This window comes from Lemur catta, chromosome 13 (genome assembly GCF_020740605.2).
Source record: "Lemur catta isolate mLemCat1 chromosome 13, mLemCat1.pri, whole genome shotgun sequence".
Classification (NCBI taxonomy): domain Eukaryota; kingdom Metazoa; phylum Chordata; class Mammalia; order Primates; family Lemuridae; genus Lemur; species Lemur catta.
The window spans coordinates 71,420,889-71,435,610 of record NC_059140.1 but is presented as its reverse complement, the minus strand read 5'-3'; the positions used below and the strand labels follow the sequence as shown (position 1 = coordinate 71,435,610).

General features: G+C 31.9%; 1 protein-coding gene across 10 annotated transcripts in view; it reads left to right on the top strand.

Moving 5' to 3' along the window:
• Positions 1–14,722, top strand: part of NBEA (neurobeachin) — a 562,035-nt gene that overhangs the window by 67,471 nt on the left and 479,842 nt on the right. For 9 of the 10 annotated variants that reach the window (XM_045567190.1, XM_045567200.1, XM_045567192.1 and 6 more), the window contains 3 exons: positions 262–388; positions 7,647–7,766; positions 10,753–10,899. In XM_045567190.1, the coding sequence (XP_045423146.1) occupies positions 262–388; positions 7,647–7,766; positions 10,753–10,899 (394 nt within the window). Of the gene's footprint in view, positions 1–261; positions 389–3,109; positions 3,268–7,646; positions 7,767–10,752; positions 10,900–14,722 lie in introns of those variants that run through there. The other variant, XM_045567197.1, reaches the window with a different exon arrangement.

The following is a 14,722-nucleotide window of genomic DNA, read 5'->3' as shown; positions in this document are numbered from 1 at the left end:
ATTTGTTCTTACGTATTTGTGATATTTTAAATTGAAATATTAAAAGCTTCCATAGCTTCTATTTTCTAGTTTAAGTTTCTTATCTTTTAGTTATTCTAATCTAAACCTTTTATGTTTTAATTTAGTTTTTATTTGGTCCTTGTTAAACCCCTTCTACTCTACAGAAAAATAAATTTTATTTTTATAAGAATGTTTAATAGGTATTAGATATATAATTCCTTTTATCAAAGGATATTATAATATTTTCAGTTTTCTTTACAGTTTTCGTACTAGCAAAGGAGTTGGTTACTCTGCTCATTTTGTTGGCAACTGTTTAATAGTCACATCACTGAAGTCCAAAGGAAAAGGTTTTCAGCACTGTGTGAAGTATGATTTTCAACCACGCAAGGTAGGTGAAAATAAATATATCTGTTGAAAATGTCACAATTCACCATTCCCACTTTCTTGAAACTCACTTTTTATGACTTCCATGATAGGCTCATTTGCTGGTTTTTCTGTGACTCTTAATGCTTTTCTTTTATCCTTGTCTACGTTTTCTTTTAAGTTTTTTGCCTATCTTTTGTTTTCTATAATATCAGTTTTTTGACCTCTTGTAGTGTATTTCTCTTACACTCTCATTCTCTTATGGTCTGATTTGCTCTATGGCATTCTTTCAGTAAACACTTACTGAGCATTTACTGAGTGCCAGACATAGGCACTGGGGATATTACAGTGAACAAAACAAGACAACATTTCTGCTTTTGTGGAGTATCGGAATTTTTATTCCATCTCATGGGATCCTTCTGCTCTTATTCTTATCTTCAGAGCTCATACTTATATTCCCATCTGCCCCTGATATGTTGCCATCTGGATGTCTTTCTTGTCCTTGGACCTTAGAATATGTAACATCAGGTTTACTCTTTCCAGTCTCCTGTCCACTCATATTCTTAAGTCTTCTGTTTTGAGTAAGAGGTCTACCATCTTTATAATAGTTGGGACTTGAATCAACTTTTTTCAGGGGTCAAAACCCATTTTTTGATCACTTTATCAGTTTAATGTTAAAGTCCTTTTTGTGTTATCTCTGAAATGTATGTCTCCTTTTATAAAATTCTTTACCTGCTGCTTAAATTCTTCATGTTGCTTTCTCCTCATTTTGTTTTATTTATCTTTTCCTCTTCCAAACTATTGTACATACTAGTATCTGACTTGTCTTCCTGATATCATTATTCCATCACTCAAACCAATCATTTACTTCCCCACTAATTACAGATTAAATCAAAACTTTTAGTCTAGTCCGTCATGATTTGGATGATTTGTTTTACTGTTTTATCTTTTCCTTTTCCTGTGTTCAATGTCTGGCATGAATTACATTTACTTGTCCCCTCCCCCACAGGTCTAGGTCTTCAAATCCCACCCTGCTGTTATATTCCATTTCATATAACATCATGTCCATGGAATTCCTCCTTGATTTTTCTCAAGAGTATTTTATTTCAGTATTTCTTATGACAATTATTTCTTTTAAACCTTTATTATTCATTTATATGTACATTATTTAGTGACTTTTGAAATTAAGATCTTTTTGGATTCACATTTGTATTCCCTTACATGCCTGAGAGAGTATTTGAATTTGGTAGACTGTCAATAAGATATGTTGGATAAATGAATATATCATGACTTTAACAACAGAAAACCTTTTTGGTTCATAAAGGAGTAAGTTACATTTATCTGGACAGCTAACTTATATCAAAACAGTTTATTTCCTAGTAGAATGAGATATATGAAGCATTGCTATTGATAAAGTGAAAGAAGAAGGGATGGGCGGTGTGGTCAGTGCATCTTTGATAGATAACACTGCCAAGAACTTTTCTATGTGGCAGTAAGAAGAAAGATAGGACAATAAAGACTAATTAATTTAGGTTATTGCTATGTGGTATGCATTTGAAATATAAAACTTACTAGCCTTTGTTTTTATTCTGGCACAATAACATATATTGCAAAAATAAGTTTATTTTCAGTATTATACATAGAGAATTAGAGCATTATCCATGAACATTAAAAGAGATTTTGTACTTTTTGAGAAAATCTTTTTACAGGTTTTTCGTTTTTTAATGGAAAAGACAATTAATTAGAATGCCAGCAGCTGATATATTCTTGTATACCTTCATTCTCATTCTAAAATTTTGATATATATTATATATAATTTATTCATGACATAATTATATATAATTATAATTTATATATGATATATGTTTGATATATATTATACAGAAATTATGCAGTGTCTTTTCATAACTTTTTGTACATCTATTAACATAGTATTAACAATTATATTATTTAACAATTATTAGTTGAAAGATTTTTTAAAGGCAAATTAAAGTAATTTTATTGACAAATAAAAATTGTATGTATTTACGAAAGGCAAACTTTTGTCTGTCAGCTTTATGTTACTTTAATTACAGTTCTGAAGAATTATTAACACTTTGAAGAAGTGTTATTTTAATTACTATTCTTTCTTCTTCTTTTCTTTTTCGTCCTCCTCCCTCATCTTCTCTTCTTTCCTTCTTCACCTTCTTTGGCCATCCTCTTCAGCCTGCCTCTTCCTCTCTCCTCTTCTCCAGATCACTTCTCCCCCTTGTCTTCATGTCCTTCTTCCCCTTTCTTTAATCTTATTTGGATTAATTAAAACCAGTTTTTAGACCAGAGATTCAGACTTCAGACTTGTTTGTTTGTGTGCTATGGATTTATAAATAATTGGCTCTTTTTATAAAGATTCTGTTGCAGTTCCAGATTTGGTAATGCAGAGAGACTTCTCTTGAGGAAGAATTACCTAATAATTATGAATCTTGTTTCCTGAGATTGAAGGTTTTGCTAATTTGATTGAAGGTTTTGTTAATTTCTGCTGCTTCAGTAATGCTTGCTTCAAGGAGAGGGATGTTGCTCTATTTTTAGTGTTTTGGCCCATGAAATGTATCTTTACTTAATATCCCGAAGAATAGTAGTGACCAGGTCAAAACACATTTTAAAAACTACTCTAAAGCTAAAAGATAAAATACAGAGAAATGTGTAACTGTATAACTAGATTTGTAAGATATAATTTATTCATGATCAACAGGTTTTCTAGAGAGATGTTTCTGCCTGTTTACCAGACTCCATCTTTGTGTCAGAGTAACAAACCATCTGAAAGTCCAGACTCAAGAAAACAAAGACAGATGTGTAGGAGTTCCTATACCCTCATGTTTAGGCCTGGTCCCCCTTCCATGTTCAAGATTCTTTCCTGGGTATACGACGGTGAGATTGTCAAACTTTTTTTAGGAGACACTGCCTCCTACTAAGAGGAATATTGCTTTACCTTTTGTGATTGATAGTACAAACGTAAGAGGCATGATGAGCCCACATGTGGTGGGAGAAATGTCTTCATTTCTTTTTCTTTGTTTGTTTTCTTGTTTGTTTATGATCCTGTGTCTGTTTTGCCACATACAGAAGAAAACATTAAATTTTCAAATGTTTTTTGAAAATTTAACATGATTCTAATAAAAATCTTTGCTTTATATTTAAGGGGTAGTAATAGTTTTTTCTATTAAAGAAAACCAATTTAATAGTCATTCGTTGATATATACTTAGAAAATAGTTTAAAGAACAATGATTCTAAATAAATACATTTTGTTAGAATGATGTGTTCTTTTCTTCAATACAAATCCCAATTATTTTCATACAAATGCTGTTGCCTTTCCTCCAGAAATTCTGATTTATTAGAATTGAGATGAGACCAAGGTACTTTGCCAAATGTGCCAAATTACTTTGAATTTCAATGGAACTGGTTAGAAATACAGAATTACAATTTTCATGTTAGGAATATGGGTTTTTAACAAATGTTCTAGGTGATTTTTCTTATCAGAGAATTTTAGGAAATAGTGGTTTAAAGAGTATAAATAAGAAAAATTAGAAGTTATAACCAAATGAAATCATCATTGACCAATAAAAAGCAATTTAATCTACTTGTTCTCACTTTTTCTTTTTTATCCTTTCAGTGTTTCCTTGTGAAAACACATTCCCATTTGTAATACCTCTCAATATACAGTGATTCTAAGGGGTGTTGGTAGGAGCAGGGTTGGGGAGTGATTTGGGTTCAAAAAAACCTTCTGTAAAGATTCTCATAAACCATGAAAATCAGTAAGTACTTGATTTTACTTTTTCATTATTCAAGATAAATTCATTTTCTTATCTTTTTCTTTAATTTTCTGTGGATGCTCTAGCTAAGTTGTTATTGTCCTTCCTAATAAAGGGTTTACTGGCCTTTCAAAAAGAAATCTTTAAATTAAAACTTTTGCTTTCCCAGCTGCACCACTTACCACCTGTTTGACCTTGTGAAAATGGATATAAACCATTAATTAACACATGATCTAATATGTAGTAAATTCTCAATACATATTATCGACTATTGATATTTGTATAAATATCATGGTGTTTTTTAATCTTAAATTTATTTCCATATCTTGAAGTAACAATATATTCCTCATGAATTCTTAATATAGATCTTTTATCTCCTTGTTCCTAACTGTGTCCTTCTTTTATAAATCTGAATTTTGTGTCTTAAATTAAATGCATACCTCACTATACATAGTATAGTATACATACATAGTTTCCAAGTTTATTTTCATTTCATTTAGTCAAAAAATAACAAGTCAGAAGTTGGGCTCGTTTGAAACATTGAAAAACTCACTTGTGTCTATTATCTGTAGAGTACATTTTAATATACCAAAGAAAGAGAACAAAAAGTGTTTTCCTATAAGTAAGCACTGTGGCTTTAGCTGAGATAAATCCATTCATTCATCCATACATTCATTTATTCATTCATTTAATTTTATTATATATTAGTGTTATGACCAAAATCAAACTCTTTGATAATTCCAAACCTGATCATCTTCCTGTATTAATGATCTTAAAGTGCTACTACCACCTATCTAAGTGAAAAATTGGACACCATCTTAGACTCCCCCTTTCTATATCAGCACTTCCTATCAGTTCTGTTAGTTAATCCCTATGTCCCTCTTTTTAAATTACCAATGCCTTTGTCTTAATTCAGGCTCTTAGGTATTTTACCTAAATCTCTACAGTGGTTTTCAGGTTTATCTTTATCCATACTTGTCTAACTATCCCACCCCCACACCACTGCTGTTTATTTTCGTCAACTATGGAGATTATCATTTCACTTTCCTCCTCAGAATTCTTTAGTGATACCACATTATGCGAAGTCAAAGGCTAAGTCCTAAAGCTGTCCTACAAGTCTCTTGGCAATCTTGTCTTTGTCTGTTTCTAAACACTGAAAAAAGTTTTGTCAAGCCTCTGTACTGTACTATATTAAGATTCCTCTGCTTGGCATCCATATTTCTTTATTCCTGTTTACTCAACAATTTCTTTTTACCCTTAAAGTTTAGTCTTATGTTTAACTTTACTCTTTTAGTGAATTATTCTATGATAGCCTTCTCCATTAATCTTTCTTTGCTATTTTCAGTCATTACTTTTATTGTTCCCATTCCTCTATTTTAGATATTCTCTATTATTTTCATGTTGGTTTCTCTACTGAAAGCTCCTTGAGGGTGTATATGTTATATATCTTTATATACATACAATCTGAGGGTGGGGCGAGATACTTGGTATAAAGTAGGCTCTCAGTAAATTTTTTGAGTGAATGAATGACTCTGAGATGTAAATACTGTCAGTTTTGGTGGAAACAAATCTCACCATGAGGACATACTAAATTTATGGGTGCCAAATATGTATTAGGGATTGTTCTTCATAGTTTTCATACATTATCTATTACCTATACTATTCACAATCACTCTACAAAATAGACATAATTATTTAGAGTTGGAAATAAGTTCGAAGATGCTAAATAATTTGCCAAAAATCATAGAACTAGTAACTTGGGAACCCAGTTCATGTCTACATGAATTTCAAGTTCATCCTGCTCAGTACACTAAATTACCTAGAGTAGTAAAAACTCAATAAATATTTGTTGAATGAGTACTTTTATGTATTAGGTATGCCAATAAGTATAATAATAATTTTAATATTTATCTTAAAACTGTCTTTGGAAGGAAATCTTTGCCTATATATAAGCATTTTTGTTTATTCTCATTAGAAATGTGAAGTTTCTAAACATTTTACTCCAAAATAAAAGATTATATCTTCTGTATTATTTAGGTAGCATTCTGCTTAAATATTTTCAAACTCAGTGAAAGTAGTACACATAAATTTTAATTTTTATATCTGTAAAATTCTATAGGATTTTTCTTAAATTTATTTGAAGCTTTCTTTATGGCTTCTTGATAATTTCATAATATTTAGGAACAGTTGTTAAATGAATACAGTAAAGATTTTTCTCTTTTGATTTGAATCAGGGCTAACATATGTTGCCTTCTGATAAGGCAAAAGACTCAATTTGCAGTACATTAAAGATTACCTAGAATGAAACAGCTTTAAAAAGGACATGTGTTTCATGCATTTAAATTGTTTGATTTGACATTTATTTATAATTGAGGAACACTATTGTTTTTTATTGCTGAGTTCTCTGGGTTGTTCAATGCATTATTTTTATTTTCTAAATAGAAATGAATAAAATTGAATTTTGTTCAAAATATTTCAGACACCTTGAAATAACTAACATTTTGTGATTGAGAATTACTGTTGTGACTTTATATTTGTCAAAATATATATGAAGTAATCGAATAATACATTTAAATAACCTATAGATCAAAGTTGGTATTTTATATTTTTATTTTGGGGAGAATAAACTAATTTCCCCCCCTTAACTTCTAAAGGCGTTCTTGTTCAAATATCTATAAATCATTTGTATTTTCCTATACTTTAGAAAAAATATTTGTATATTCCCTGCTTTAGCCTATTAACTCTCAAGAAGACTAATGATTGGATCCATAAATTGTTACAGAACTCACACGGTCTAACATGGAGATACACACTCAAAATGCTTTTTGTTGCCACCAGTAGCTATAAAATGGGAACTCAATATGAACACATTCATTGATTCTTAATGAATATTCACACAATAAGTTATAATTATATAATTAGTACTAGACTTAGTAAATCTAAATTATGGAATTGAAACCATCTAAATCTTATTATAAATGCTACAATGTTTCTTTGACAGGTCTTTCCTGACCATGTGATCCAAAGTAGAATCCTATGTTATTCTTTCTCAGTTTATACTGTATTTTTCCCCCACTGTAATCATCATGATTTATAAGTCTATATTTGTTTAATTGTGTCATGTATGTCCATTTTTCTAAATCATAAATTCCAGAAGAACCCGGCCTATTGTGTGTCTGGTCAGCCTTGGGTGTCTGTAGTGCTTGGCACAATGTAAAAATGTTATTAAAGGAACACATATATTAAAGTATAATTGTATTTCTACAATTTTGAATCTGGATATAGTGGAAGGAATAAGCGGTTAAGTTAAGCAGTTCTAGCTTTGTCTCCATGACAAATTTATTCTTTATGTGCCACTTTTTTCATCTGTAAAATGAGCAATTGGAGGGAGAAACTTGAAGTCCTTCAGGCATTTTCTTACAGCTTTTATGAATGTTGTAGTTGCATTTTAGTCAATAATCAAACAATTCATATTGATATCTTTAACTTTTTTATTTAAGTGGTACATGATCAGCATTGTCCACATTTACAATCGATGGAGGAACAGTGAAATCCGGTGTTATGTTAATGGACAACTGGTATCTTATGGTGACATGGCTTGGCATGTTAATACAAATGATGTAAGTTTTTTATTTTTTAATCTGTATTTTAATGTATTTGAGGGTATGGTCTATCACTATAACATTAATTGAATAATAAAATAGTTTGGTAAAATTTATAAACTTTGAAAGTTTTTTTTTTAAAAGTGAGTCTTTCAGTCTTAAATTTACTGTAGTAGAATTACTAAAATACATGATTAGTTATACAAAAACAGCAAAATTACTTGGCCAAATTTTTAAGTATTTTAGGTCAAAAAACATCAATGCAGTATTTTTTTTCCAGAATCTCAAGCACTAAAAAATGTGTCTTATCTGTTATTTAGATGTGGAAGGAAGACCTTAAGCAGAATGATTTAGTATAACATATAGTCACTATTATTAAGCACATAGTGATATATGCTATGGAGAAAATAAAGTAGGGATATAGAAACTATAGGTGTAGGTAAGGCAGAAGCCAGATTGTCCAGACCTGATTTTAATGAGAAGAGTTGAGTAAGCAAGCCATGTGGATATTTGGGGGACATATTCCATTCAGTGGAAATAGTGAGTACAAAGGCTTTGAAGCCAATTGGAAAGTTCAAGGAATAGCAAGGCAGCCAAATTATCTGGAACAGAGGGAGGAAGGGGCAGAATAATGTTAAAAGATGATGTTAAGCAGGTAGTAGAGGGTGAAATCATATAATGCCTCATAAGCAAACATAAGGCCTGGGCTTTTCCATCTTACCTCACTTAAAAATGCTTGGAAGGTTTTGAGGAGACAAGTGATGTCTGCTTATATTTTCAAAATCATCAGTCTGCCTGCAGTATTGGAAATATTTTGAAGGGAAGTGACTACAGAAGCAGGAAGATCACTTAAATGACTTATTGCAATTATAACAAAGAGATGATATTATAATAGTTTCCACCAGCAAGCATGTTAGCAGTAGAGGAGATGACACATTAGGATTCTAAGTAGATGACATCTAGAGTTAAAACCTCGTGGGCTCTTCCTTTGTCTCCATCCTGACCTATTAAAGCCAAAGTAAAAGAGTATTTTAATGCCCAAAGTGCCTCTAAGCCCAATAATGTACAACCCTTCCAGTATACCCGGTTTTATAATAACTTGCCTCTTTTTAACAAAACTCACACTCAGTTTTGTTTGTTTTTCTCTAAACTTTAATCTCCTGAAGGGCAAGGATTGGCTTTTCATGTATTATATTCTTTTACCTAGCATTGCATGCATAATCCATAGTTTGTCCCTAGATTAGGAGTCGTCAGACTATGAGGCAATTCTGACCCTCCACCTGTTTCTGATTTTGAATGAGCTGAGAGCTAAGAATCTTGGTTTTTACATTTCTTTCTTTCTTTTTTTTTTTTTTTTGAGACAGAGTCTTGCTGTGTTGCCTGGGCTAGAGTGAGTGCCGTGGCGTCAGCCTACCTCACAGCAACCTCAAACTCCTGGGCTTAAGTGATCCTACTGCCTCAGCCTCCCCAGTAGCTGGGACTACAGGCATGCACCACCATGCCCGGCTAATTTTTTCTATATATATTTTTAGTTGTCCAGATAATTTTTATTTCTATTTTTAGTAGAGTCTCGCTCAGGCTGGTCTTGAACTTCTGACCTCGAGTGATCCACCCGCCTCGGCCTCCCAGAGGGCTAGGATTACAGGCGTGAGCCACCACACCCGGCCGGTTTTTACATTTCTGAAAGTCTTTTGTTTTTATTTTTTTAAAGACACAAACAAAAATCAAAGAAGAATGTGTGACAGAAACCACTTGTGGCTCACAAAGTTTAAAGTATTTTTCTATGTGTCCCTTTATAGGAAGAGTTGCTTTTTCTGCCCTAGGAACTCATAGTTGAACTACAGTAGTCATTACATATTTAAGAGAATGATTTTGTCAGAATTAGAATACACAAATGAAATCCTGCTTTTTATCTACCCTCCAAAGAGGACAATCTCTTTATTATCAAGTGGAAGAAATCCCAGTACCGTTGTTGACTGTCATTAGCATATAATACAGTATATTGAAAAGAAAAGACTTTTGAATTATTTGTAATTTGAAAAGACTTTTGAATTATTTGTAATAGTGCTTGAAGAAGTAGAGAATCCTGGACAATAACACATATACATTTGTGCAGTCAAATTTTAAGTTCCTTTACATTTAATTAAAGATTGGGTATGTAATGGGGACAAATTTTCTGTGTTTGTACCCTATTCACATTTTTTTTTTTTTGTTATTTTATTGAGGCACCAAAAGAATTCCATAAATGTATGGAATTAGTACTAAGCTTTGGAAGAGCCTGTGGAGATAGAGGAAACTGAGCAGTGACTGCTTTCACTGGTGTCGATTTTTGGGGTTTATGAAGTAGAGGCAGGAATGGTCTTGTTAAACTTGGCTTCGAGTGTTAAATTCTCCATGTGAAGAGCACTGTACCATCTGCTTTAAGCAGCAGAGTTCAGTGATCATTGTTTATTTGATTCTGTATAATGCCTACTCATACAAGAGAAGGAACTGATTTTTTTGTGTGTCTTTGACTTAGTATGGAGAAATAGAGTAATGAATCCATAATGGAAAAATGAAGTAGCATTTTAAAAATGAGACCCTATGTGTTTGTGGTTAAATTTTGGATAATTGTTCCCTTGATTCAGTTGAATCTCGCTAAATATGGACAATCATAAATCATTAGAGTTTTCAAATTAGTTTTACTTTTGTAAATAAATTATCTAGTAATCTAATATTATAAGCTCTTTTGCCTTTAACTATAAAATTTGGAAAGTAATTAAGTCTGAAGATTGAGTAATGGGTCATTGTTTGCTTAAACATAAATATAAAACATGTAACTGATCATTTTTTCTAAAAGTGTATAGTGACATTTATTATTTAAATATTAAAGTCTTAATTGGTGCTTTCTTCTGTTGTTATTATTATGTTTTAAGATCTTAATGATAATGAAAACAGATATCCTTAAATATTTTGTCATTAAGAATAATGCAATTGATTTTTTTTTATGGCTTTTCTAAAATAGAGCTATGACAAGTGCTTTCTTGGATCATCAGAAACTGCTGATGCAAATAGGGTATTCTGTGGTCAACTTGGTGCCGTGTATGTGTTCAGTGAAGCACTCAACCCAGCGCAGATATTTGCAATTCATCAGTTAGGACCTGGATATAAGGTAGTAATAACTATCTTATTATAAATTCTATGGAAAGTTTTAGATGTAAAATGTGATGTAATATATGGTTTAAGAGTCATCTCTATTGTTTAGAACACAGTTTTTATTAAATGTTTGTTTCAAAGATGCTTTTTCTCTTAACTATGTTCCCTTCATAAACTTTCTTTATTCTTCAGAATTTTCTCTACTGTTGATGGCATGCCTTTCATTATCAATTCTGAAATAATCTTATAAATCTAGATTGTTTAATCTGGTATTTGAAATCCCAAATTTTGAAATATGTAAATTATATAATGAACAAACGAAATAACTTCTTGTTAACATCAGAAGTAACTTGGAAAGAATAGAGCTTTGGAAGGAAACTAGTATAAAATACTATGTGTGACTGAAATCATTCAATTTTAGCTGCTTTTGCAATAGGTGAGGAGGTAGGTACAGTAGTGAGTACTGAGTATTCTAATTTAACAAAGCCAATTATTTAATGTGGTTTATCATATTCTTCCTGATTTTTCAAACTTTCAAACAAAGACTTATTTAGGCAAGATATATTATGTATGTATATGAATTAGTTTTTAATGTGCAGTACACCTCTAGGGGGATATATAAGGGTTTTATTTAAATCACATTGGGAATTGTGATATCCTAAATTATTTGAAGCTGAGAGAGAATTATACAAAGTAGTCAAAGTGTTTATAATTCTGAAGGAGTACGTCTTGTACAGAGTGCTATTTTTTCAAATTGAACTCAGTGTTTAAATAATTAATGTGAAGATTGTGTTACGAAAAAGGAGTACTAAAAATTAAAAATATTCCTCTTTTGCCTTTGTGTTTTTGCATTGATATTTCTGTTTTTATTTTTATGTTCTATATGAGACAGCTTAAATTTAACCCTTATTAAAAGCTCTTTCTGTTCTCAGTGATTTTAATAACTGTAATAATAGTGAATAATAATAGTGCTATTATTTTTATGTCAATTTAACAATACTTGCTACCACCGTATTTTGTCCATTTGATTGTTTTTATAAGAGACAGGATCCCTGCTCTGTTGCCCATGCTGGAGTTCAGTGGAATAATTACAGCTCATTTCAGCCTTGAACTCCTGGGCTTAAGTGCCCCTCCTGTTTTAGCCTCCTGGAGAATTTAGGGAAGAAGGAAAGAATGTAAATGATCAGGGACTACAGGCTTGTACTATTATGCCAGGCTAATTCTTTTTTTAAATTTTTTGTAAAGATAGGGTCTAGCAATATTGCCCAGGCTGATTGCGAACTCCTGGAATCAAGCCATCCCAAAGTTCTGGGATGATAGATGTGAGCCACTGCGCCTGGCCTGTCCATATCATTTCATTTGTTTTACTAGCCACAGGAATCAATTTGCGCTTGTATAGCCACTTTTTCTTTCATGGGTCTTTTTGTTGGTTTCTGGTTTGTTAGGTCTTTTCCTGGTTCTGTCATTGTTAACCTTGCATAAGAATGTTTTTGTAATTCACATTTTTGGATTCATATGCAGCCTGCTTTCCTTTCCTGCTTGTTTGCCTTGTTAAAATATTTGCCTCATAAAATATTTGAAGTGTCTTTTGTCAAGGTTTAATAGAATGATATCAAAAAGAGTGACAAATGAAGAAATGAAATATGAAAAAGGTAGAATATGAAGAAAATACAGATGTATAAACCATAAATCCAATATGATTGCTAATGTGAAATTTTAGAATTGATGGGAGCTTCCTGGCAGCAAAAAGGAAAAGGGCTGACTATAATCAGTTTTATAATTCATCCATTCAGAGAGGAAAAACATTGTCCTGACCAGCTTTGCAAACTCAAGCAATTTGTCATATGGCTCTTTATTGTCACCTTTTTTTTTTATAACAATAGTGAAAATGAGCAGTAACCCTGTCACCTTAGTCTGTATACAAGCACTCATGTGATATAGAGTGTATCCTTAGTATCCTAATAGACAATAGAGTACCTATATCAAAGTCAAAACTTTTAAAGGAAAATACCTCTAAATTTTGGACATTAAGTGAAAAAATATTTTATTAAGTTTTAAAAGTTCCTACCCTTATTGTTAGTGGAAGCTGACTATAAATCCATGGGTATGTATGCATTTCCTCATTTTGTAAATGTTAAAAGTATAATTACTACCATGATAAGCATTAGCAAAATTTTTTGGTAAAAAAAATATCAAAAACTTTGCTTGGCTGTGTGCAGTGGCTCATGCCTGTAATCCCAGCACTTTGGAAGGCTGAGGTGGTAGGATCACTTGAGGTGAGAAGTTTAAGAGTAGCCTGAGCAATATAGCAAGATCCTGTCTCTACAAAAAATGTAAAAATTAGCCAGGCATGGTGGCACGCTTCTATAGTCCCAGCTGCTCAGGAGGCTGGGGCAGGAGGATCTCTTGAGTCCAAGAGTTTGAGGTTGCAATGAGCTATGATGATGCCACTGCACTCTAGCCTGGGCAACAGAGTGAGACTCTGTCTCCAAAAAAAGGAAAAAAAAAGATTTTTCTAGAAATTCAGAGAATTTAGGGAAGGAGAAAAGAATGTAAATGATCAGACTATGTTTGACCAAAAAAAAGCTGAGTGATTCTCATATTATTGTTTCAATTTTCTTGGTAAAGTAGGTGGCAAAGTCACTTTCTGTGAGTGAAGAGGTAGAGGGCTATAGTGGAATTTTTAAGTTGCATAGAATATAATAATTAGTTGATATTTGTTTAAATCACAAATGGAGTTTAAATTATTTAGTGTTATGTAGTAATATGATATTTATATTTGTTGCCTCAAGGTATATGATACTTTAATTATAAGGATCAGATAATATTCTTTGTGATTCTGAGCTTAATGTAGGTAGCATGTCAACATATGCACCTTGAAATTAATAGAATATATTAATTCTCCCTTCAAATAGTGTCATCAAACTATATATTCTATGGAGCCTGTCCCAAGTGATTTTGACCTGTTGATCACTAGAGTGCTAGGTAATTTCTTTCTGTGGACTGTCTGGTTTTCAGCACTGTAGCTTGTGAGTGAATATTCTGTATTTGGTTATTTTCTGCAAACAGTAAATAAGGGAGGATATCACTTATCAATTAAACAAATCATTAAGTTTGGAAATAATTTTTAAGATACAGAAAATCTCACTATAACTTTGTGTAGAATTTACTACAAGATAAGTTTATTGTGGAGCTCCATTTGGGGTTATTGAATGTGACCATGAAGTCTTATATATAAGGTGACCTTTTGACATAAGCTTGCAAATCAGATTTTAACAAAGTTTTGATATTTCATAATTATCACCTGTCATTTTCTAATTATCACATAACCTCATGTGGCAAGCAGTAAGTCTCCATTGCTAGATATTTTAAAATTTAGCTTTGTGTTCTCTCTTCCATTTAAGAAAATGATAGTATAATGGTTTTTATAATTTATCATATTATGATAAAGGCCTCACTGGTAAGAGAAAAATATAAAACAACTTCCAAAATTAAAAATCACTTTGGAGGGTTTCCAATACTTGTGTAGAGGGTTGCACTCTGAGCAAATGGATTTTCCCACAAATAACCACTTAGAAATTCTGTACGTAGTACTGAGAAAATATGTGGGCTCTGGGGATTAAACAAAAACAGGCAGGTTTTGAGGGTAGTCAAAACATAAAACAAGTGATCAGCATTTTTCTGCATTTTTTACTCCTTTTGTACTTTGATGAGAAAACTTTCTGGTCAGAAAAATTAGGGTCAGAAGCTCTGGGGCAATTTTAAAAGAATCACTCTAGCTGCTTATATGTTAAATAGGTACAAATGTATGAACAAGAAGGCTAGTTAGGAGGCTGTTG